Source organism: Corvus cornix, chromosome 2, assembly GCF_000738735.6.
Source record: "Corvus cornix cornix isolate S_Up_H32 chromosome 2, ASM73873v5, whole genome shotgun sequence".
Lineage (NCBI taxonomy): Eukaryota > Metazoa > Chordata > Aves > Passeriformes > Corvidae > Corvus > Corvus cornix.
Window position 1 is genome coordinate 119225812 of NC_046333.1, and position 24778 is coordinate 119250589.

Below are 24778 nucleotides of genomic sequence, written 5' to 3' on the forward strand. Positions count from 1 at the left end.
GATAATTCACATGTTGATTCGTGTCACCCTGTAGAGCCACACAGCTTGGTTCCTCAGCCACAAACACTGGCAGTACACACCCCCAAAGTCAGCTGAGCAGCAAAGGAATATTGGTAGTGCCAACACTGTAGTCTGAGCTCCCATTAAATGTTTAATTTAATCGAGTATTACTTCATCATGAAATACATATCTCATAGCCCAAACTGGTTTGTTGATGGGGAACTTTTCCTCTGACTTGCAGTGACTTTGACCTACTTTAACAGTGTACTTGTGCTTTTTCTGGGGTACTCTGAGTGTTTGACCATACAGCCTTAAATTAGCAAGTTGACATTGAAATGCTGATTTACACCTGCAGTCAAATGGATAACACATGTTAAAGACTGATTGTCAGCAGCTCCAATACATTATCGCTTCATTCTCTGGCATTGTTGCTTGCCTTTATGGGATTTAAGGACAACATTGTGTGGCATTGTTGTTATAGTTATGGACACAGCTGTGGGGGGCTGACACTGTGTATGGTCTTTGTCATTTATCTAAAAGCTGACCTCACTTTCAAAAAATGACTCTGAAAGTTTGGATGTTTAACTGTTGCTGTATATTTTAAGACAGCATTGGGAATAAAAAAGCTTTTTTGCTGGCATAAAAAAACCAAAACAGTTAACATTGAATAACTTGCTCTTCTGACCTTTTCACCTTAAGAAAGATTAATGGTGGTTTAGATCAGAACTTCCCCCCTGATCAGGGTCTGAATGCTTCAGGGATTCAGACAGACAAAGCAAGTAATTTCACCTCTGGGTCACCAGCACAGACCTATGGTGTCTCACTAGTGACCGCTAGATGATTGCTCGGCAGTTTATGTGCAACAGTTGGTGGTCATAATCCATTTTCCAATGGACAGGTCCCTGCCTCATGAAAGCTGTCACCAGGTGCTTATCCATCCAAGCAGCGAAAAATGGGAATTAACATGAACAGCCTGAATTACATTTGCCTTGCACTACTAAAATCTCAGAGCCCCTGTAACGCCTGTTGCAGTGGATCAGTCCCTCTCCAGGAAGGATTGAAGCTGTGCCAGTGCTGTGCTGTGAGCAGTGGCATTTTGGTGTTCCCTTCTGGAGGGCTGCAGCCTCTGCTGCTTCTGCCTCTGGAGCACACAGGTCTCATTCAGGCACAGTCACAGTGGCACCACTTGCATTTAGGACATCCTCGAATGTCACGTCCCACAGCTTTCATGTAACCATCTCCCAAGTTTAGTTCTTGGTGTGGTCAAGCTGGAGTACTTCATACCTACTGTACTTGTATTTTAAATGGAAGACCTAAAGTTAGGACTCATCAGTTGGTAAAACTGAGCACAGAGCTGGTGGGCAGGTTTTGATAGTAGGGTAACTGTGCCTTCTCATGTCAGAAATTATAATGTCACCAACCGTAAAGCCCAATTTGGGGGCCTGCCCAACAGAGCTGAGCTAAAAACACCAATGTGCCAGACAAAGGCAGCACAGGATTGGCTGATGGGCACTAAAGGTCTGAGCATGTCCTTCACCAGGGACATCAGCATGCACACAGCAAGCCAGGCATTGGGAAAACCTGGTGTGTGTGCAGACATATGAGTACAGTTGTTCACAGCTGAGGTGTTGAGCCTGAGTATATAACATGGTTACACATTACAGAGAAAAAAGTTGGAGTGCTAGGATCTAGGAATCTAGGAGTTGAGAGGATACAGAAACATCAGACTTCAGGGGGACATCTAAGATGAGAATACGATTTTAAAAAATATTTTAAAAGACCTGAAGGATGAGGATTCTAGACTTGTGTTTTGTTATTAAGGAGAATGTGCCATGTCCATAGCAACGCCCACAAAAACTCCTTCCTGTTCTCTTTTGGGTTTTTTTTTCTCCCAGGGTTAGCTCTGTATGGTACTTTCCTAGCAGTGGACAGAGCAACTGAACAGATTGCAAGTAGAACCGAATTAATAAAGGCAAATGCTTAAGTGTAAAGGCTAATAGGACAGAGGAAAAGGACAAGTAAAGATCATCAGTTCTACAAAAATCAGAGATCTCGGGGGCTGCTGCGTGACTTGAAAAGTACTGACCTCTATGTAGCTTATAAGCTTGAAAATCCTCTCTTATGTATTTACAGCATTAATTCCTCTTGTTATCTGAGGTGATCTACTTTAATCAGATTCCTACAAACAAGTCAAATGCTTACAGCAGAAGATCTTTGACACCCCTACTGGCAGCGTCAGTGGAGAGGACAAAGACTGAACCAGCAGGAAGATCAGATAAATTGCCTCATCTCAGCAAAAACTGGTTTAGGATAGTTGACATCAGAGTGTCCCTGCTCCAGACTCTTGCCTGTGTGCTTCATGGTCATTTGACATACTGGTTGCACAAAAGATACCTCAAAATAATCACATTTCAAAGACACAGCAATTCTGAAGCCTCCTCTGTCACAGTGCCATCTCCTGTGCTACCTTGCTTCTTCACACAGGCTGCATAACTTAAGTCTGGATCAAAAGGGGACTCCTAAATTTGGTCCTGCTTTTGTGCCTTTAGTGCACCTTCTACTTCCTAAGTTTCTAGTCCCGTGGCCTCTGAGTCCAAATAATGATGGTCATTGTTTTAAATTTAATCTCATTTTTACACAGAGTTTAGCCCAGAGGAGGCAGTGCCATCTGATACCCTCCAAAGACCTTTCATCCCCATGGAGCACATGTGTTGCATGTGGCAAAAGGAGCTTGATGGCTGTGTGAGGACACACTAGAGACATGTAAGGTGACAGCTCAGGTTGCCTTATTCTTTAGACTTATCCATGGGAGAAATCCTAAATATTTTGTGCCTGGTTACCCGAGAGTAGGTTTTACTGCATATGGTGTGAGTATGCAGTTGCAGTTGAAGCAAGAGGGTTACCACTGCCTAAATCCAGGAACCACAGGACAAGATTTGATTAATGTTCTTGTTTTCCCAAAACCAGTTATGTTTATAGCAGGAGAGAATAGTCCAAATAATCTTAAAATGTTTTAAAGGAAAAAATTGGGAGTGAAAGAACCCTATCCAAAAATCGTTGTGCTTTATCAGGGGAATAAAGACGTCACTGTCAATCAGCTTAAAATTAATAAATCAAGGACAAATGTAGTTAAAGATCAGCATCTTAATAAACTATTGTTGTCACAGCTCAGTTTGGACATATCGCTCCTTTGTTGACATTTTTAATGCTTTCTGTGGATTACCAGTGCATGACCAGTATACGAAAGCTTGTTAAGCCTCCACGTGCTCAACCTGGCCTTAGCTTTAATACTGGCTTAGTGCAATCCCTGCTGTTGGCACAACCTCTGCAGGCCTGGAACCTTGTGGTGCTGGGCATTGTGTTTCTACCTAATCATCATATGGACTTACTCAAGTGTGTTTTACAAGCTTAGGGCAAATTTGTGAATGCCCAATTATCTATATGTAACTTCTGTAAGAGAAGCCAACCGGGGGTTTTGTGGTTGGGGTTTTTTTGTTTGTTTTTTTTTTTCTTTTTTTCAGAATTCTGCAATATCTTTCTATAACTTTCCAGGTCTGGCTGGTATTTCCTTTCCTGGTTAGCAGAGAAGCCTGTGCACTCATCTTTTCAAACTGCACAGCTCTTGAATCTCTCTCTCCTGGTTCCCTGTAGAGAATTTAAAGCTCAAAATGTTTTTTGAATGCCTCAATCTTATTCCCATTCAGGAAAAATCTGTTGCAGCAGCTTCTAGACAGATGCAAATTCACATGTTACTTTTGAAAATTCTTCACTTGTTCACAGACCTTTAAGCTGTGCGGTGGTACTTCAATTTTGAACTAATTTTGCTGTCTGCTACAAGTGTGAGGTGGAGTTACTAATAGTGTATCTGTCTCTCTATTCCTTTCATTCAGAGAAAAATAACAGATTATGTATGAGGAACTGACTTTATCGTTTGCTTTTATGGTTGGTTTTCAGTTATTTGTGGTTGTAATTCTGTGGCCCTAAACTGAAACAAAGCAATTTTCCTTCCACAAAAATTGCTGCTGGCATTGCATCATGCAGAAGTGGTTTAGGGTAGATGCCTGCAGTATGCATGTGCAGTTTTATCCCATCTTATTTTTAAATGGTTATCTGCACATCCCTCTGGTACCCAATCCTATTCCAAAAATACATGGGGTTTATCCTTATCATATTGCCCAGCTAACAGCAAGAAATAGGCTCAAGTGGCTCAGTACAGATTAGATTTGCCTCTTATGCAACAAGGTACAAGAGCCAGGGAGAAGCCAGAGACGTGCCTTGGGAAGAGCACTGTCTTCTGTGGGCCAGGGAATCCCTTGGCAATACCCCTTGCACATGTTGAGTACCAGGTTGCTTCCCACCAACTTCACTGGAAGAATACTGCATTGAAAAGGGATTCATTTGTTCACAGAGGCCAGGAAAAATAAGGTCTAGAGGTTTCTGATACTTATCTTAACTCAAAGTTTTAATTACAGTTTTTATAACCATGTTTTATTTTTTTTCATTTGATTCCTTTCAAGTTTACCAGCTCTGGCATACTTGGTAAACAGGACAAGCATCTACACTAGTTTCTTCCAAATATGTCCTAACAGATTCAGGCTTTGGAAAAAGCACCCTTGCCACCTCCTCAGAGACATTTCACCAGTTTATGGGATTTTCTGCCATTTTTACAAGGTTTGATGCGACTTCTGCTGGTTTTTTTTTTCCTTTCAGCCTCAGCAAACATTTCTTCTCTCCACCTTTCCCTCCTTCCTACCCAAATTTCCAAATATCTTCCCTGTCCCAGACCTGCAGATAAGGTTAGATGGGTGTTTAGTCAGACAGCAGGTGTCTGTTCTCATGCCCTGAGTTCTCCTCCTCCTTCTCAGTTGTCCCTGTTCACATTTGGTAACCTTGTTCTGGCACCAGGAAATGTTTCAATCCTTCACTATCAACACCGAGAGTGGGTATTTGGTAAACTGCTGTATCACAGCCCCCAGGGAGGAATTTGGATTCTGCGTGTTCACTTGGGAGTCTCCGGTCAAAGACATGCCCTGGTGCAAAAACTTCTTAGGGTCTTCTCATGGCTACAGTGGCACTGTGGGAATAAAGTTAATAGCTTATTCTTCACCTTAGCAGAGAAGGAAAGGTTTGAGCCTGGTTTCTAGACATTTTATCTAGTTTGGGGAACAAAGAAATTATTCACAGAGTCAAAAACTGTTTGGTTTTCTGCTCCTACCACAGACTGGAATAGGGAGCTGGAGGGAAATACCATGTGAGGCTGTCTGATGTGGCTCTGCAAGTTCCTAGGTTGAATATTGTGGAGTATTATGTCTGTCCTCCTGAGCCCTGTTTTTCTGTCTGAAAGTGATGTCAGTGCCTTTCATCAGCTCTCTGTGCAGTGATTTGTCCCCAGAGCATCCTGTGCCTTGTAAAGGTGTGTACCTGCCTTGTAATGCAGTGAATGCCAGGTGGTAACCAGCTCTAGAGTCTCACTTCAGTTTCCACATCCCACCAACCCTCAAAGGATGAAGCACCCAATACTTGTTCTAATGTTAAAACCCCATCTATGATTTGAAAATATCTGTAGGTCATACCTAGAATTAGGAAAACAATGACTTAGGTCCAGAAGTGCCCCTCTTCTCATAGAACTCTGAATATCTGAAGCTGAAATAAAGGAGGGGTTAGATTTGTTATAGCTTTTTTTTTTTTTAATCGACTATTCAGTGTTGGTCTTCATTATTTTTTTTTATCCTTTTGAAAGCTTTTAAAGCCTCCTGCATAACCGCCTCTGCCCCATTCAGGGCTGAATGGACGGTGCGCTGATCTTTTTCTCGGTGGGTAATGGATTTGGGTTGATTGCTTGACACAGGGACAATAGGGGGGTAAACAATTGCCTTCGCACCCGTGCAGCTCCCCATCTGTTGAGTGCGTGCGCCTTCAGAGGCAGCCGGGCAGGGACAGATGAATGCGCCAGCCGAGCCTGATGTTAATGACATCAGTCATACAAGCAGAACATGTGGCGCAATAAATCAAAAACTAATTGAACTTTTGGTTGATTATATTGCCGTCCCACTGCCTGCTTCAAGCACGGCGCGGCTTCCTGGGACAATGCCGCCAGCCCCGCAAAGGCTTTGCTGCCCCTGGACAGCAGGAGCCTGCCCTGGGAGGTGACAAGTGACAACAGCTTCTCTTCGCTCACTGCTTTCTTGAAACAGCGATACCTTCCACTCAACCAAAATGCTTCCAGGCTCAGGATGGCTATTTGACCAATATTTATTATTTCAAATAAGAAACGTTCATCAATATGACAGTGACAGCCCATGTTCACTGGCACTTTCCATCTGGGACTGTTGGTGGCAGACCTCTATAGAAGAGGACAGCACACGTGTTAATTAATTGTTTTTGTGTTAATTAGACAGACACGTGGTAGTAATGAAGGCTATTCATTAGACTGATATAATTTAATATCATTATTCACACTTGAAAGTGCTCCAACTACATCAGTTGCTGGAGCCTGCAAGCCAAAATTCTCTGTCTTGGGTGTCCATGGCAGCATTAAGTCACCAGAAGTTGAGGGGGATGATATTCATAGAGGTGGAAAGGAACAATTTCTGATGGGAGTATTAAGAAATGAAAAGCTTTGGCAAGAAACCCCTTTATTGAAGTGCATAAATATGGGATTAGGCCCCAGAGCCATCTAGTCAGGAACCCATCTATGACTGAGACACCTTCCCTCCCTTTGCAACCACAGAAGTGTAGGGGGCATGGAGACCTATGCACATCTGCCTTTTGTAGACATCTGCTTTTGAAATTTTACTTTGAAATGCCCAGGATTCCAGTATTTGTTTATGAAATGAAAAGGTAAAGCACAAAATGCTTTTCTTAATACACCTAGAATCATCTCCTCATTATATATAGGGACCAAATTTTTATGGTAAATGTTTTAAAGTACACATTTAACTGAACTTATTTCAAAAATCCTTGCAGTACTTCTGTAAACATTTGTTTGCCTATAGATTAGACTTTAATTATTAGCTCTCTATTGCAGAGGTTTCTTCACACTGGTAAAAGGAAATGTAAAATAAAATGCTCCTATCTGAGTAGAGGCTTAAGTAACAGCTAAATTAAATCTTTGTGTTAATATTATTCATCGAAAGGCAGATGGGAGCAGAAAATGTTGCAATGAAGAATATGGAATGAGATGAGATCACAGCATCAGTCTGTCCTTTGTAGATCTGGACAATGATCACAGAGCCAGATTGGATTAGTGAAACCTATTTACCAGAAGTTCAGAGCGGTTGCATGAAGCTGAAAGGCAGTCAGTAGGGAGAGGTGGAAAATGCACCAGATTTACAGCTGCAGCGATGAAAATTTAGAAGTTTTCACCACTGTGATTTCATCCAAATGTGAGTACATCAAAATCTAACAACTGCTACGATGCTGTCTTTTAGAGGGATGGGATGATTAGCAACGGGGAAACGTTTGAAGTGAGCAGCTCATCTGTTCTGCCGTGCTGTGCTCTGCCTGCAGCCCAGCACTCACTGCTGCTTTCTCGAGCTAATCCATGCAGGTGCTTCAGTATTATGGGTCTGTAAAATCTTTGCTCTGGCAAAATTGGGAGATCTGGAATCGGTGTTGCTGTACCTATGAGGTAACTGCTAAAGTGACAGCTTGCAACTGTGTGGCTTTTCTGTGTAATAGAAAAGAGAATTAAGTTCTGCAAGCAGTTAGAAGTGGGTGAAGTGCATGAATGTTGAACTTAAGTCTGCTGGCTCAATAAGTGGAACATTTCCAAAGCCATGCCCTGGAAATGAATGCATGATTAACATTAATTGCTTCTAATGAAGAGTAAGAACCGGACAAAGCCCAGCCTGCATTTGATTGAACAAATTAGTTTAAACTCAATGGCTGCATATTTCAGCAACAAGAAAGCAGGGAAAAGCAGGGAAAACAAATTGTGGGGCCAAATCAGATCCTTACTTGCAAGCTGCGAGCATGAGCTCTCAGCTGCTTAATTTTGGAATATAAGTGGAAATGACAGAGTGAACCATTACTGTAATTGTATTTGTTGCCCGAAAGCCGGGCTGTACGTACAAACATCCCTTTACAGGCAAATCCACCTACATTCTCTTCCTTCTCCAACTCTCTGCAGAAATTCGTGTTTGCAGGGACATCCTCGCAGCTCCACTGTTTGCATTGCTGCCATTGTATTCCCATGCAAGTGGGTCACTTCTGGCTACCTCTGTGATTCACCCTTCTTTCAATGCCTATTCAAGTAATTGCATGTTTGCTGGTGCTGCGACTTCCCTTTCATGCCTTGCCTTCCTTCAGCCCCTGTAAGCCTTTTGCCATCGTTCTGGCAGATGACAGGCGATGAGGGACTGTGAATCATCTGTACTCTGAAAGTAGGTAAATTTATTACTCTTAGGCACATTTATGTGTTGTTCGTTTTGCAACAGCCTGGGTAGCAGCTATAACAGCACAACAGCACTTGCTTCTGGTAGAAATCTCTAAAAACTGTACTCCTCACACTGTGTGGTAAAATACCTAAAGTACCAGAGAGACAAATAGATAATTCCTTGCATCACTAAACTTTCCTGCACTTGAGTGTTTTGCTTATGAGTAACTAGTTTAGTCCTCACACAGTGAAATTCCAGAAGTAAAGGTGATGGAAGCTGCTTCATAAACAACTTACAGCATATTCCTAGGTTCAAAAAACCCCAAACCACCTTCATTATGTTTGTCTGGCTTTCATCCCACACTCACCATGGTTTAAAATATAAAATGTGTCCTGCAGGAGAAGACAGTAAGGATCCCTGAGGATACCACACCGTGCAGAACAGACCATAATCGTACTGACAGCTTAGCACACTCTGGGCAGGCAAATAACTTACTTGTGATGAGTTCAGTGTGGAAGTGCCCTGTGCTGCAATGGGCTGCCCCAGGGGCCCTCCCATGTTCCTGTCCAGTTCCATTACAGCCACAGCACAGGCCAAAATTTCCTCTCTGGTGGGGTCCTAATGCTCGGTACTTAGATCCTCACTGGGGTGTGGAGGGGTGGCTGCTAGACACACACAGGCTCTCTAGGAAGAGTGACCTTGGTCTCGCTGCCAGCTCTGCTTGTAGCAGAGCCCTGGAAAGCCCAGTCACTTGTTATTCCTGCCATCTGAGGAGAGGAGTTTGGCTGCGGTAACAAGCAGCCTTGGATGACCTCCAGCTGCTTCCACAGCTCCAAAACTCTGCAAACGGTAATACATAGCAGCGATAAGCACTGCGAGTCCTGGAGTTAAATGTATGCCAACAACGTCAAGGAAAGCTCACCTGGGGAGTAGGAGTCACCCATCATCCTATAACAAACCTTCCTGGCTCTTCAAAGCCTTTGGATTATACACAGAGCCTGAATAGGAAACCCCCATTCACGTGCCTTGCCCCCAGGGTCAGCCTTTAGAAACGGAGTTAATTCTCCACATTTGGCAGCTTTTTGCAAGCCTGTTTCTGTCACTGGCAGCTAAATCCTGCAGCTCCAGTAGCCTGAACACAAGGCAGGGTAAGAAATGATGAGAGGGAGAGCTGGGAGTATCACAGTCTTTCAGGCCAGTTTCAAGTCTAACTCAAACAACAAGAGTTTAAAGAGCCTTCACTTAGTCCAGTAAAACTGTCACCCAAAACCAATTGCTTCAGTCCAGACAAAAACTTGGCTTATGGACCTGGCATCCTGTGTGTCTATTGGCTAGTTGTTCTATGATTTTGGTGTCTTCATGGATCTAAGAAATAAAATTGAGAAACAGACTTTAAGCAAAATGTCCCAAGCTAAAGAACTGAATGGGTCAGTTTGAGGATTGAAAAATAAACTTTAAGCTTAGTGCAAATGTTGTGCTTTGGACATCATGCAGTAAAAGTGAAATAATGTCATGAGGGAGTTTGAGCTTATTGATAAAGCCTATAACTAGATAAAAATCATAATAGTCTCCAAGTTAATGTATACACTACTCATTTCCTACTGAAATATTGGCAGGTGGAAGGCCAGATCAAAACTGAGAAAGGAGAAAGAGTGTTCCTCCTGGAAGCCTATGGGAGAGGTGCAGAAACTGGGGATAGGCTGTTGCCCTGTGTCCACAGATGTCTGTATTGTAGCTAGACCATAGCTAGACCATAGCTAGAGCATGGTCTCTGAGACGACATCAAAGAAAACTTTCTTTTGGATTGTTTCAGCTGGAATCTTCCTTAAACCCTTTCTTGTTCCCCCTCTCTCCACCATGCCTCCAGTGTGCTCTTACAGAGGACTTTTAGAGGCACTTGTCCACCTCCACAGCATCCTGACCATGTTCCTGTTCTTCTTTTTGCAGCATGTAGTCCTGCCCGAAGACGAGGCAAAGCTACGCAGCACATCCTGACAAAGAGTGTAAGAAAAATCTCCTTTCCTCTCCCTATTTTTTTTAATTTTAGTTGGCTATGCTTACCCTTAAAAGTGCTGTGGGTAAATAGGAAGCAGATCCTTCAGGGTAAAGAAGTGCATCAGTGTCTGATTCAAGGAGTGGGCTGCAAAACAGAAAGGCGAGTTTTTGTAAAGCTGCAGTTTATTTACAGAAGCGCTTTGAAACAAAAAAAATTACAGTCTTGCCATGAAGAGCCAGTCAAAATGAACATAGTGGCTTATCAACACTGGCCATCTGAGGGAATCACAGACTTAATTCTTATCCATAGAGCCTTCACAATAATTCCAGAGAGACATGCAGGAATGAAAAGTAAACAAATCATATCAGTACACATGTTAATCAAGCAGCCAGTATCCTAGGGAATTCGGGAGAAAAACACTGTAATTTCGACCCTAAAGGTTGGCACTGAGCCATCCAGGGAGGAATTTTGTCCCCTGATCCCAGCAGTGCTTGCCTGCCCTTGCCTCAGCCCCAGTGCAGAGGGCACAGAGGAAGCTTTACCCACTCCCTGCAGGCGAGGCACCCCCAGATTCAAATAACCGAACATTTTTCATGCTCTGAGTAAATGTCTTGCAAGTTCGGGTGCTTTCACACATGGGTGTGAGGTTTCTTGCCTTCAGAGACAGTTTTCCCTCCTTAAATCTACTTGACCCATTCACAACCGCTTCTACAATCCTTTTAGCTGATTTGCAGGAATGACAGTCTCTTCTGCATATCAAAGTACTTCTTACAAGTTTGGGACTCTTCTACCAAAGCATTTCTTCTCACCACAGACCTGTCTCCTCTCTAGCACTTTGTTGAAGTATTTTGCTCCATGGTCTTTCCTTTTTCCATGCCCTTTCCTACTTCCCAGCTCCATCCTCATTTTTAGAGAGCCTTTTCTTTGTATTGCTGATTCCCTGATGTCCCCACAGAACTGTAAGTCCTCATTACCACACTTATCTGTGCACTGGAAAAAAAACTCACCACACTCACTCCCATCCCCTCTTTTGGTTATTAAAGCACATCACAGGATCCCAGTACATCACAGGACACCTGAAGTGGTCCCCAGGAAGAGTCAGTAACACGTCTGTCATTTTTTTGGGGTAGAAACTATGCATGTGTGTATTTTCCCAAATTGTGACGGTCTTGGTTTTATTGGTTTTGTCCCACAGCTCAGGCGGAGATTTCAAAATTACTCTTCATTCCAAATGAGGATGAGTCAGACTGCTGGAGTGTTACTCAAAATAAGACATTTTGAGATATCCCACTTTTATTTGTTAAACCTTTGGTGTATTTTGTTTTCCATGTAATATAAAAACAGCAGAAATTGACCAAACCAAAAGTGAACTATTCTGACTTGATGAAACAGAATGCTTAGATAATTCACCTCTTTTTTTTTGTTTTTTTGACAAAATTTCTCATAGAACTATTCAGCTGAAAATTTTCAGCTGGCTTTCATCAAAATCAAGGGCAATTCTATGTCTGTTATCATGTTTCAAACCTCAGTAGATAGTTGTTTCTACTAAATGGAAGCATCTAATATTTAATTTGGATTGGATCAGCTGCTGTGGCAGCACTGTACTCGTAAAGGCCTAAGAAAATAAGATAAGAAAGTCCCTGTTTTGTTGCTGTATTTTAAGAGGATTGGGTTTTTTTTCCTTTGGGGTTTTCCTGACCCCAATTAAGGATGTCATTTGATTGGCTCTTAGTCATGATGCAGGCAGCATCGCATTAGCAGTGGGAGCACCAAGCCTGAGGAATGGTCTGCAGCTCCAGCTACAAAAACAAGGATGGCTCTCAAACCAAAGTGACTGGCACAGTCACCTCTTAGACATTCCTCTTCTTCAGTGGGATGCAGCTGCTTACAGCTCACAAGTAAGCATTGAAATAAATTGCACATACTGGAATAGACGTGCCTGTGAGGAAGTTGTGATTGCCAATTTCTAGACCCACAGAAAAGTCTCAGAATGATTATTTATTTTTCACTTTTACATCTGCACCTGCAGTCAGAGCTGTAAAAATGCCTCAGCTGACATACAGTCTTCTGCTCTGGTGATTGCAGTGGATGCACAACTTTAATCCTCAGCAAGGACAAAAATAGCAACTAACGTGGACATCTGCCAGACTTTTTTTTTTTGCAGCAGAAATACTCAAGCAGTGTAGCATTAAGCGATTTAACATTCAAATTACTGACTGTGGGGGGTAACTTCCATCACATACAAGAACCCATCCCAAAAGCATGATAATGACTGCAGGAGGGTGACAGAAAGGCGGAAACACCTTTTATTTTAGCTGAGCATTTCACCAATATGTATATTTGCAGTTCCTATTGCCCTATTAAAAATTATTTCCAATGATAGTAGATCCTTCCCTTCTCTTCCCTTCTTCTTCTAGCCCCAAAATCCCTTGGGTAGAACTGTCTGGACACCAGTACCTGGCTACTTTGCAAGAAAGTAGAAAATACCCCTATGCATGCTAGAGCTGCCATATTAAAAATTAGCTCAGCATTAGGCCATCAAGAAGAACTTAACTCTACAAATCTGGATTTTTCTCCGCTAACACGCATTTTGTTGTCCAGACTCTAACTTTCAAAGTTTTATCCAAAGCCAGATATTTCATTGTCACCTTTTCTGGATGGTTGTTGGTTGGCAGTGGATTTTAAGTCCTGGATCAGGATGGTTGGAACAGGCTCTCTGCAACCATCCTGTGTCCTCCGTGCCCCTTCCCTCTTAACACAGCTAATTCCAACAGTAGGCATGCCAGGCCTCAGTGCTCTCGTGCATGGCAAAGAGAGTTTGCTGAGCTCTGGTTTCAGAGTCGGTGTCCTGCAAACAAACTGGGCCAGTCAAAGGATTTACAGGTTCTAAAAACAGTAGGTTTTTAGAGAGCAGTTTGCTAATTCCGCATAGTTCGGCTGACTCTGTCATTTGCACAGATTTAAATCTCCTGGTATGTCTAGAAAAGAAAAGTGACTCCCAGTTGATCCTTCTGCCTTACCCTAGGTACCCTAGAGAAATGTCAGCTCCATTTTAGATCAAAACCAAGCTACAGCAGGTTTAGTTTCCTGACCTAGATAAGTCTTTACATATTACAGTAATGGGTGAGGTAGCCAAAGTCACTGTGAAATCTTGAATTAGGAGATAAGGAACTCCCAAGTGTGCTACAACCAAATGCGGCAAAGATGTTCACTGAAGATATGTTATTGTCATGGGTTATTGTCATTCTTTTAAATTTTGCGCCTGCTTTGCTTTCTCCTAATTCTTATCTCACATAAGGTAAATAAGTAAGTAATGAGTATTTTGGACCTAACCACTACAGTTATAGAGACTGCACTGTTGTCTCCAGCTGTAATGGAAAATGAAACTGTAACTTATTTATACAGATTCTACTGCTTGAAGGCATTTTGGCATTACTGACATCATATGTAACAAGGAATCTCAAAAACATAGACAATGTGCCTAAATAATTCTTGCTATTAATCAAAATAAAAATCCTACTTCTTTTCCCCAAGCCATATTTCATTCTGTGCAACATGTAGGCAGAATGTTAAGTTTCAAGTCCGTGGTGGTTTACACTGATCAAAAAAGCCACTTTCAGGGTTAGAGGTGACTGCAGCCAGCATGCTACTTACCAAAAATGCTCTTTCCATGACAATGCAAAATAAGTGACCTCAGGTGTCTCAGCAGCAGAGGTTTGATGACATTTTCTGTCACACACCAGCTAAGTGTGTCCAAGAGCACTGGGCATTTTTCCAGAGATGGTGGGAAAAGATGAGCTTTGTGACGTTCCTTGAAAGCTGGAAGAGCTCGGTTCACACGAGGCAGACTCCAAGGACTGTCATTAGAGACCCTTGCCAGCCACAGTCTCATCATATTAGTACTGAAGACAGGTGTCTCCACTGGTGTCACTGTGGTGAAGGGGGTGATGCCCTGGTAAGCAGCTTGCAAGGTTTGTGTGGTCAGGGCATGTGTGGACACAAGAGCCTGCAGCCTACAAGGAGCTGCTGCAGAAGGATGGGGAGGTGCTGGACCTGGTCCAGGGGCAGCTGGAGGGAGCCAATGCCAACAGCTTAAGCAGCAACAGGAGGCGTCTCACAACCAGCATCACCCTCGTTTCAGAAACATTGGAGCAGTGCTGGGGCTTGGCTCTTTTGGCAGCTCCAGATTTGTGATCAGTAGAGCTGGGAGCCAGCTGCAGCCTCCTATGGCATCTGTTTGTCTTCAAGGACACCAGTAGTCCCTTTAACTTTAACTTAACACTGAGCATGTCTTTAGGTAGTTTACAGCACACAGAGTGTGTTAGGCTGTGTGTCAAAATCCACAGAAATAGGAGAAAAGTCCTGTTCAGCCTTGGATTAGGCTTTGGTTGCCTTACCTGCCTTTTCCAGAAGTATTTTTGCCTGTTGTTGGGCAGTTTCTGCTCCTCATCCTACTAGTCAGTAGGATTGAGGTAGTATAGCCTTCTCTAGACTCCTGAGGGTACATGGAGACAAAAGAGTTAAAAGTGGTCAGGTTGGGATTTTTCTTCTTTCCTGTTTTGGAAAACATGGGTTTTCATGTGGTTTTATGTCTGTGTAAAAAATCACCTACACAGAATATTGCAGATTAATGGCAAACTGAATTAAAACTTAATTAGAGGAAATGGACAATTTGGCGTGAGGGGACATACTTGAATAGGGTCTTGTTTTTATCTTGAGTGTGTGTTAGAAGGCAGAGCAATAGATAGAATTAAGGCTTTTTCTATGCCAGTAGTGGGCCGGTCAGTTGTTGGTCTCAGTCTTGAGACAAAATAACTATATTTATATCTAAAACATGTAGACAGCAACTACCACTCATCAGTTAGATGCAAGTAACTGCTTTTCTCATGATCTTCCAACACAAGTAAGTCTAATAGGAAATACTCTGAATAGTTGCCATCTGTCTTGTTTCCTTGCTGGTTTGGATCTTCACCCTGTTTAAGTGGTTCTCTGTATGACAGCAGCAAGTCTTTAAGGAAGGGTGGAAAAACACCAACAAAGTATGAAACACTCTTTCCGTGCTCTTGGAACTTTGATCTTCTTGAGAAAACTCTTTCCAGACCATCCTGCATAACAGTCCTGATGAATCCATTTCCTTGAGGTGCATCCCTGTTTTTTCAAACTCACATTAGCTCTGGCCTCCCCAGTTGCCTGTGACAGCACAGTGAGTGCCATGGCTTAGTGTCTTATTGATTAGAAAAGAACTTGATTTTTTTCATGCCTGTTTTCAAAGACTGTTGGAGATATGAGGGGGAGGGCTGGTGCTCAAAGTTGCAGCTGTCAGTGAGTTTTGTTTGAGTGAGCTAATGTTTGTGAAAATTAATCTCTAGGAGCCCAATTCCTCACTGCCTCATATTCTCTGTAGTCATTTACTAGGTACAAAATGTAAGTTCAAAAGACAGGACAGACCATAAGGAAACAGCACTTTTAATTCACATTGCATAAGTTTGACTGGTTTTCCAAGATGTGATGCAATAAGAAATTAAATCTGAGTTATCTCGGAGGCATATCCTATACAGTACAGTTTGGAAAAGAGCAGGTTTCAGTCTCCTGAGGAGAATACAGAAAGGTGCAACTAAGTAGCTGCGTCCCAGAAAGACCCAGCAGGATTTTCCTATACTTCTACACAAAGCACAGAAGCTGGAGCCAAACAAAATCCCACAAATCCCTCAGTCCCCACCTGACAAAATCCCTTTTGGATGACAGTAAAGCAGTGGGAGGAACAAGCAGCCTTTCAGCTCCCCCATGACCTCGACAGACCACCTAATCCCCAGGGCCGGGTGTAATGGGGTGGTTTTCCTCTCCCCTGTAGGTGGTGGCCATATCGGAGCGCCAGCCCCAGCAGGGCGAGCTCCTGCAGGTGCTGTACGAGGCGAGGGGCGAGGAGGAGGCGCGGGGCGTGGGCTGCCTGCAGGGCACTGCCCAGCACGGTAAGTACAGGGAAAGGGCTTTATTCCTCCGTGGCTGGAGAACATTTTTAGATACTGCAGTCTTCCAGTTTGCAGAAAAGCAGGAACTTTATTACGTACCTGGAGGATAATTCCATGCTTAAAATACCCAGAGGAATTAGTGAGATAATGACCGTGGCATTGCTCAATTTATTCAGAGTCATAAACTCACTTTATGCAGAGTCATAAACACTCCCTGACAATACTTTAGAGATGATAAATTGTAAATTATTGAGTTTGCCTGAGTCATCTTATTGTATAAGATCCCTGTTGAGTTGCTTAGAATTAGCCAGAACATAATCATTTGGGATGAGATTTCAGATTCTGGATGTCAGCCACAGACCTGAATTTTTGGCAACCAATACTTGTTCAGCATATTTGTAAGAAACCATGAAGGAAAAATAGAGCTTGCCAATACAAAACCAAGGAGATGAGTAAACATAAACAGAGTGGTCATGCAGCTCCTCCAACACTGCTGTGTTATGTTTGGAAAACTGAAGCTGGAGCAGGGCTGTGCAGTTTCACATGGGATGGCCTTTTAATCAAAAATACCTTTTTCTCTCCTTTGCAATGTCACCCAGATGCAGGCAAGTCATATGCCTTTAAAGAAATCCCAATGGCATGTTTTTCCAAGAGAAACTGGACATTTAGGTGCTAAAAGGTACAAAATCTCTAAAGCAGGTCCATGAACATTCATGTTCCTCATATCGCCAGCCTGCAACCACACTGCACATAAGCCATCCCATTAAGAACACAGACCAGACAAGAGAGGGGCCTGGGAAACTGGGAAGGAAGGAACTGAGCCTGAGACCATAAGGAAAGATCTCAAATCAGGACCAGAGCCAAGATGTGGCTGAAAAAAGAACTGGAGCTTCAGGACTGGAGCAGGGACAGGAGGAGGAGTGGCTGGGACTGGCTACAGGGTAAAGGACGGCAGAGAGCCAGAGAGACAGAAGGGAGGGACTGCTGGTCACTGCTGTTAGGGGAGATGAGAGGTAAAGGATGACAGAAAGGTGCAAACGAGAAAAGCTGTAGGAACCTAAAAAGAAGAGCAGAAAAGGGGAAAACAAGTTTCATAGGAGGAGAAAGGGAAATGAGTATGCAGAACTTAGAAACTAAGTTTAAATTAGAACAAAAAACAAACAAACAAACAAACAAAAGATCACAGGTGAGGCCATTAGCATGTTTGTTGCTAGCATCAGAAATCCTGCACAAATAGCAAAGCAGGACAGTCCATTCCAGCATGTGAGAGGGTACTTCTGGAAGTGGAATTCATACTGCGTCCAGCCACCACTGTCCTGAGGGGAGCAACTACAAACCTGAAGCCATGAGGACTTTCTTTTGCTTAGATATTTTGCAAAAATTCGCTAAAACATTATCTAATAAGAGGGGTGGGCTGAAGGGAAGAATCCGACAGTATAAGAGAAAAAGAAAACCAAACAAAAAGAAAAAATATGGGCATTAGCTGAAGCACTGATGCCTGGATCCACTTGCTGAATACTGTTAGTACCTAATACGCAAGATGAGAGGAGGTAATTGTATTAACTTTGATGTGAGGGATACAGTAAGGTACCTAATGGAATTACTGGAGGGAGGGTGGAGCAGGAAGCAAGAAGCTGGTTAGGATATTTATCATAGTCAAATATTGCCCCCAGAAGGAGAAGACAGTTCTGATTGCCAAGTCGTGCTGGAGACAGCACTATAAGCAGCACCCTGGCTGTTTCCATATTTGCTGTCGTTATTTATATTCCTTTGGTGGGAGCAGTAGAGAGGTCCACACTCCCACAGCCAAATAGGAGCATTTGGCTGCAAGAAAAAAACTGGCATCCCTCACTCATTTATTTCTTTGGCACAGTGAGCAGGAATGTCAGTGAGTATTTATCCAGGGATAAGTTATTGGATGAGCAATTACTTGAAACTGAAGGGTAACCTTCAGAGTTGAGGACAGCAGAGAGAGATGTCACTCAGCCACAGGCAAAAAAGGTGGAAATCCCTCCCTGTGACAGGGCAGACATAGCACACATCACTGCCTAGGTTAAAATAACTCTCCAGGGCAATCCAGAAAGGAGAGAATGATCTCCTAGGCAGGACAAACCTGCAGTGGGGGCTGAGGAGCAGCATTTGGGCTCTTTGCCTGTAGAGATACATGAGTGTTTACAGAGGAGGAAAGGGCTCCCACTTAGCTTGGTCTGCTAAGGGCAGTTTTGTCATCTCATTCGAAAAGTCCAGGAGCAAGCTGAGAGACTTTCCAGAATGACTTAAGTAATCCCACAATCACTTATTTTGACATCACAATAGATGATCATAGTAAAGAAAACTCTGCTCTTTTGGCTATAACCAAATCTGGTGGGACTATAACCTGTATCTGGGCTCTGTCCATGTCTGTGTTTTACTGCATGGAAGGAGGTTTTTCATACAAGCTGTGCCAATGGGATAATTGCAGATAATATCATGTTTCTTATGCTTTGCAGTGGGAATTACTGAACGAGAGTCATCCAAGTCCTATAATCACCTGTTGGACGGAAAATCCTTGGTAAGCAAATAGAGCAAGACCAACTACCAATGCATCTTAAAACCTTGTACCTGTCAGCATGTCCCACAGTAACAGCATGTCAGTCTGTTGCAGTACCTGCAGATTTCACAGCCTTTGTTAAAGCTTGAAACATAATTTATGCCAGAGGATCCCTTAGCTGAGTGCAGAGGCATAGGACAGAGAGATGCCCCTCAGGGAGCAGGAAGAGCGGTGGGATGGAAACAGGCATGCTCCTCTTCTGGATACTCAGCCACCTGCAACAGCTGGGAGAAACTAGCCTCTTGTCTCTCAGGGAATTTCGCAAATTGGGAAAAAAATAATTTCTCAAGTGGCACAAGCATCAAATAATTTGTACTCTCCAGTTCACCAACCTGACATGATAATCTCAAAAGTCAGAAACTTCAATAAAGAGTTGATGGGAAAATTATTGTACAAAACCCCAAAATGTGTTCTCTAATAGACAGAAAAAATACTTTGGTTAAAAATTACTCACCTTTACTAAAATGCTCTCCCTCCCTTCTTTGTCTTACAACCCCCCCTAATTTTCATAGTCCTTGCATTTAATAAAAATGAACTTTTTCAAAGAGAAAAAATTATTTTGAATAGTTTCTGGCCAACACCAGACCATGCTATCAAAACTTTATGGCTTCAGAGACTCTTTTGGATGTCTGAAGCATGCTTTCTAGCTGATAGCTGGGCTACATGAGAAAAATGACAGTACGATACTTAAGGATGGCTCAAACTAATGTTATTCAGTGTAATGAATCTAATCAAACCTACCAATAATTAACACAGTTAAATTTCAAAGGATGCTTGCCAAAGTGATTTCAAACGTCTCTAAGTCTTAGGATACTTGAAAAACACATCTAAATGTACCCAGTCTCAGATTAATCCAAGGAGAAATAGCCCTAGAAAGCTTAAGACCAGTTATGGTAGTGACAATAATATGAACATTTTTTTCAGGATTGCAGGTAAAATCAGTAAGTGTTCTTATTGCCTGAAATAATGAGATCACCTCAAAATTTTTGACTTTTTTTTCTGTTTCTGGGCAATTCACACTTTAATTTACCATCTTGGAGGATATGCTATTCTCAGAGACCTGTTTATGGGAAAACGTGGCTCAGTTCTGGTGGGCAATTTAGGATCAAATAAGACAAGGAGGAAGTGGGTGATCAGGCACTTGTGGGGCTGTGGCAGAACTGGAGCATAACCAGGGCACCCCATACCACAGAGCAGCACCCAACAAACAGGGAAACATTTCTGAATGCCCAAGGAGCTGTGATGGCTGAGACATCTGCTTCCCAGGCAGCCGTAGAGGTGGAGACCTGCAAGAGACAGGCTGCTCAGTCTGCACAAAACCTCCCTGCCTCAGGAAGCTAAACATAAAAACTAGGGAATGAGAAGTTCTGCAAGCATCCCTTCTTTGACGGGAGGTGTAACTCTCGCTCATGCAAGGCCTGTGCTGAGCTCAATGAGAACATTCACGTGAGCAACTGGTAGTTGTGTGGGTGAGAGTGGGGCAGTCAAATCCTTAACCTGCTTTCTCTTGTTAAGAGATTTATAGTATTTATTGGTTTTCTTAAAACAGCCTCTTTCCTCAGATGAACCGGTGTCCCTACTCATCAGTGGTATTTCCTAATGATGTGCTTTATCCTCCCACAGATTCCTCCATCTCCAGTTGCCCATATCACAGTGAAAGCTGTGGCTGTCACAGGATCGCCCACACGCAACCACGCTTCTGTGGAAGAGTAAGTCCCTTCCCACCCTCCAGCCATGCCTCTTACCTCTTGTTTCCCAAAGGCAGGGAGAGATTGGTAAAGGATATGCTGATTTTATTATCAGCCATGGCCATTTATACAGCTATCTCAGTGCCCATTACAGCTCTACTTTATCACTAGAAAAAAATCATCCTAATTCAAAATATAAGTATTTTTCCCCTAGGAAGTCTATAATATTTGCCCTAAAATGTAATTATAAAATGTAATTAATTAAAAAAAAATTATGTCTTTAAATCTGATTAAGGAACAGCTTGACCACAGTACAAATGCACTCATCAGCAGGGAGTTAACCCAGACATGGATCTGGGTGGGATTTGAGATGCCACCATTGTCTCCTGAGGGACAGTAACTAGCTCAATGTCACAGTGTCCTCGCACTCCATACACTCCTCTCAACCAGTGGAGCTCACCAGTCCTGGGCACCGCCACATGGTCCCTGGAACTTTGGTGGAAGGGCCCAGCTCTCTCCTTGGGCAATCCCCCCGGTCCTTGTTGGGTGGCAATTGCTAGAGAGGATGCACTTAGAGTGGTCCCACTTGTAGTCCGTTCCCTTGTGTGAGTGTTCCCTCTGACACTGAGAGAACAAGGCCACCAAGCTGAGTGGTGGCAGCTGCAGCATCCAAGCCCCCAGACCCACAGAGCCTCTGCTCATTCCAGACTTACCAGTCCCAGGGATGGGCCAGGCATGGATACACCTTTCTAGCCAGGCAGCTCTTGGTTCTGAGTGCCCGGTCACCATCAGCAGGGAAGAAGGGCCGGGGAGAAGCCCTCTGTACACATCTGTGTTTTATTTGTTAGCCACAGGCAGCGCTGGAGGAAGACAACAGAGTATGACCTGGCCCTGCCACCAGGGGCAGAAGCTTCCCTACCGCTGACAGGAGGCAACCTGTGCGGGACACCCAGCCTCCTGAGGAAGATGTGGATGAAGCACAAGAAGAAGTCAGAGTACCTGGGGGCAACAAACAGTGCCTTTGAGGCGGACTGATAAGGCTCAGCATCACTTGGAAAGGCAGAAGGTCCTTCAGCAAGACAAGGTGTTTTTAGGATCGATGAGGGAACAGACGCAGCACAGCTCATCCAGGAAAATTATATCCTCTTCTTACTTGATGCCATTGCCTCAGAACAATGGGAGAAAGGCTAACTAAGGTAAAAATGGTGAACATGATGCAGCTCAATGGCCTTTCCTTGTTGCATTACACTAAAATCCCAACTATCCCACTAGATTTACATCTTGACACAATGATGCTGAGACTACTGCTGACCCATTCACCATTTTCTATGTCCTGTCTGAATGAGCTCAGACTTGCACAAGAAAAGCCTGCCAAGAGGTTTGTGTATTCCTGCAAGGCAACAGGTTGATTACAGAGTGCCATTAAATCCCAGGGATCTACCACTGCTTGTCGTCTTTCCCCTCTCATATCATGAGATAAAAACCACACCTTGTGATATGCTTGGCTGAATGACACATGATAAACATCTTTTTTCCTTCAGTTTTGATGTTTCAAGTCAGGAGTAAAAGATGCAAAAATTCTAAAACAGTGGGCCAGAACTGAGCAAGTTTGCAAGCATATGTACCAAGTTTTGCTATATGACAAGTGATTTGTGTTTTAAGGTGTCCTGTCAGATCAAACTATGAGCAACAGGATAACCTCAAGGGATACTTTCTGCTGTAGAACCTGCTTTTAAGTGAAATGCTAGTCAGCAATTTACCCTTTACCCACGTGGCAGAGAATATCGCATTAAGTGCACAAAATACTGGGAGGAAGGAAAATTTGTAAATGGTGCAACTAGGTGACTAAGTGTGAGATATTTGCATGTAAGAGACCTGTGCTTATGAATAGATGGATTTAATGGAACTTGCTTTAAAAAAAAATTCTCCTTTTTTTTTTTTCTAATTTAGAAATTCCCGGTCAAGTCCCCTTCAGCTTTTCTCCCAAAAAAGAACAGAACAGTTTTACAAAAAAAGCTTTCACCACTGTTATGGACAATGTTATATTAGTCATGAGCAGTGCTTGCCTTCTGTAAGTGCTCTCCTAGTTATTAAAAAAACCACTGGTTTCCCTAAATACAGAACTTTATATTTAAAGTTGGAGGAGGCGTATCTCCTGTTGTTCATAGTATTGATGGCCTCTAATCTAACTGCCAGTGCACCAAAGCGTAAATTAAAAATAAAGGTCTTACTCTGTGACAGTAGCAGAGGGAAGGAGCTCCCATCTGAAACTTGCTTGCCTGCAGCCAGTGCAGTGAAATGCACTGAGATGCCATCACAGACAGTGCCATGATAGTGAGGGGCAGCTGGCCCTGGTCAGGGGTCACCAGCTCAGGAGTACCAAGGGACCACCTGAATGGGAGGGAAAGGCAGCCAGGTCTTCTGACTTTTGGTTGAGTGGGGTGGAGCAGCACACAGGAAAGGTTTGCAGCTTAACATCCTGAGCAACCAAAGTTCATGGAATGGGAAAACAAATAGAGAAGCCCAATAGCTTTTACACAGAATATGTCCCTGATGGCTCCAAGGAGGGCAGCAGGGAAAACCTGTTTAGGGCTGGACATGGTGGAAGTGGTAGTAGGATGGGGATGGAAGTTCTTACTTTAAAAGGTACTGTGGCTTTTCATACTGCTGGAGCCAGGTCAGTCCAGAGTCTGCCAAGGAGAGAGAAGCACTACACCTTCATGAAATACCTCTGTCAGCCCTCTCGCTCAGCTGTCCATCACTGCTTCAGTCACAGGCTCCTCCTTCAGAGGTGCTCAACTAGTCAGAGGACAACTTTGCACCTAGAAATCACACAGACTCTCCCTCCTCTTTACCAAAAGTAAAAGTCCTTCTCTGGTCCAGCAGCCAAACACTGGGATGATCTTCTCTCCTGCTTTTATTTCTTGCTCCTGGGAAAGAAGGAGAACAGAGTTCCTTGTGAACCACGTGCTGGCAGTGGTGACCTGGTATTGACCATGTGTTCTCTGCCCCGGTGTGCAAGAGCAGTGCTGACACCCACTGAATGCTGCACACCCGAACAGCACCAGAGCAGATTTCTCACAGGGACCCAACCCACCTTTAAATTAGAGCCTGCCACACTGACCCTGTGCAATGGTCTGAGCACCCTGACCCTGCCAACACCAGGTCCTCTATGACTGAACCAAGTTGGAGCCGTGGTCAAGAGTTTCCTGAAACACCTTTTACAAATATCACCAACCACACTTCAGCCCCCTCCTCAGCCCATAGAAATCCTGCCAGAAACCCATATGTGTATTTTTACACATGTAGATAAACCTAGTAAATTCAATGCTCCCTTGCATAGCAATACATACATTCAAAGAGTAGGGAGAACAGCAATCACTAGGTCCCTTTTTTGGTCCCATTTACTAAACAAAGCAAAAATAAGGATGATGGACAGACACTGGGAAAAGTCCATTTGCTGAATTAGGTGTAATTAAGAGAGTGAGCATTTGTGGTATCTGCCCTTGTAGCTATCATGGCCCATAAAGCACCCAAACACAGTCCAGGACAGCAGGAGTTTTGTCTGTTGAGAAAGTTGCATTGTAGTAGTAGTATTTAATTTGTTAATTAATAGCTTTAAGCAGTATGAGGATGGAGATGGTTAATATTTCTTCTTAATAATTGCTCCATCTTGATATGTGTATTTATATTTTTCTTATTTATTTAATTTATAAGTTGGATCTACAAGAGAAGGAGCCATTTACAAGAAGCATATTTAATTTCCTTGTATTCCAGGGACTGCTGTGGAGATTTTTTGTATTGTAGTAGATATTTATTTTATTGATTAAAAAGTATGTTCTATTCTTAAAAAAAAAAACCAAATAACAAAATAAACAAGTAGCATGTGGTAACAGACAGGTCTCAGACACTTAATAGTTTTTGGGAATCATTTAGTGGAAAGTAAAGGAGTGCGCATGGTGCTGAAAAAAGGTGAACACCTGATAGCGAAGAACACAAACTTTGTTCTCCACAGACTGAAAGTGTGTTTATGAGCAGTTCCAGTATTGCACAGGTGGCAGAACCATTGTTTGTTATCAGATGTGCAGAGAAAAGCCCTGGCACTATCAGCAGTTAGAAATCAGGTTCACCTTTACACACCTGACTTCGAGCACATT

At 43.1% G+C, this 24778-nt stretch overlaps 1 protein-coding gene across 1 annotated transcript; it reads left to right on the top strand.

Moving 5' to 3' along the window:
- Positions 1-7229: 7229 nt before the first annotated feature.
- On the top strand, positions 7230-24512 carry VXN (vexin). The gene is made up of 6 exons (XM_019289333.3): positions 7230-7385; positions 10326-10381; positions 16226-16343; positions 18833-18894; positions 20557-20642; positions 21470-24512. The coding sequence occupies exons 1-6, from the start codon at positions 7319-7321 to the stop codon at positions 21654-21656; spliced, it is 576 nt and encodes a 191-aa protein (XP_019144878.1). The 5' UTR covers positions 7230-7318; the 3' UTR covers positions 21657-24512.
- The last annotated feature ends 266 nt before the right edge of the window (positions 24513-24778 follow it).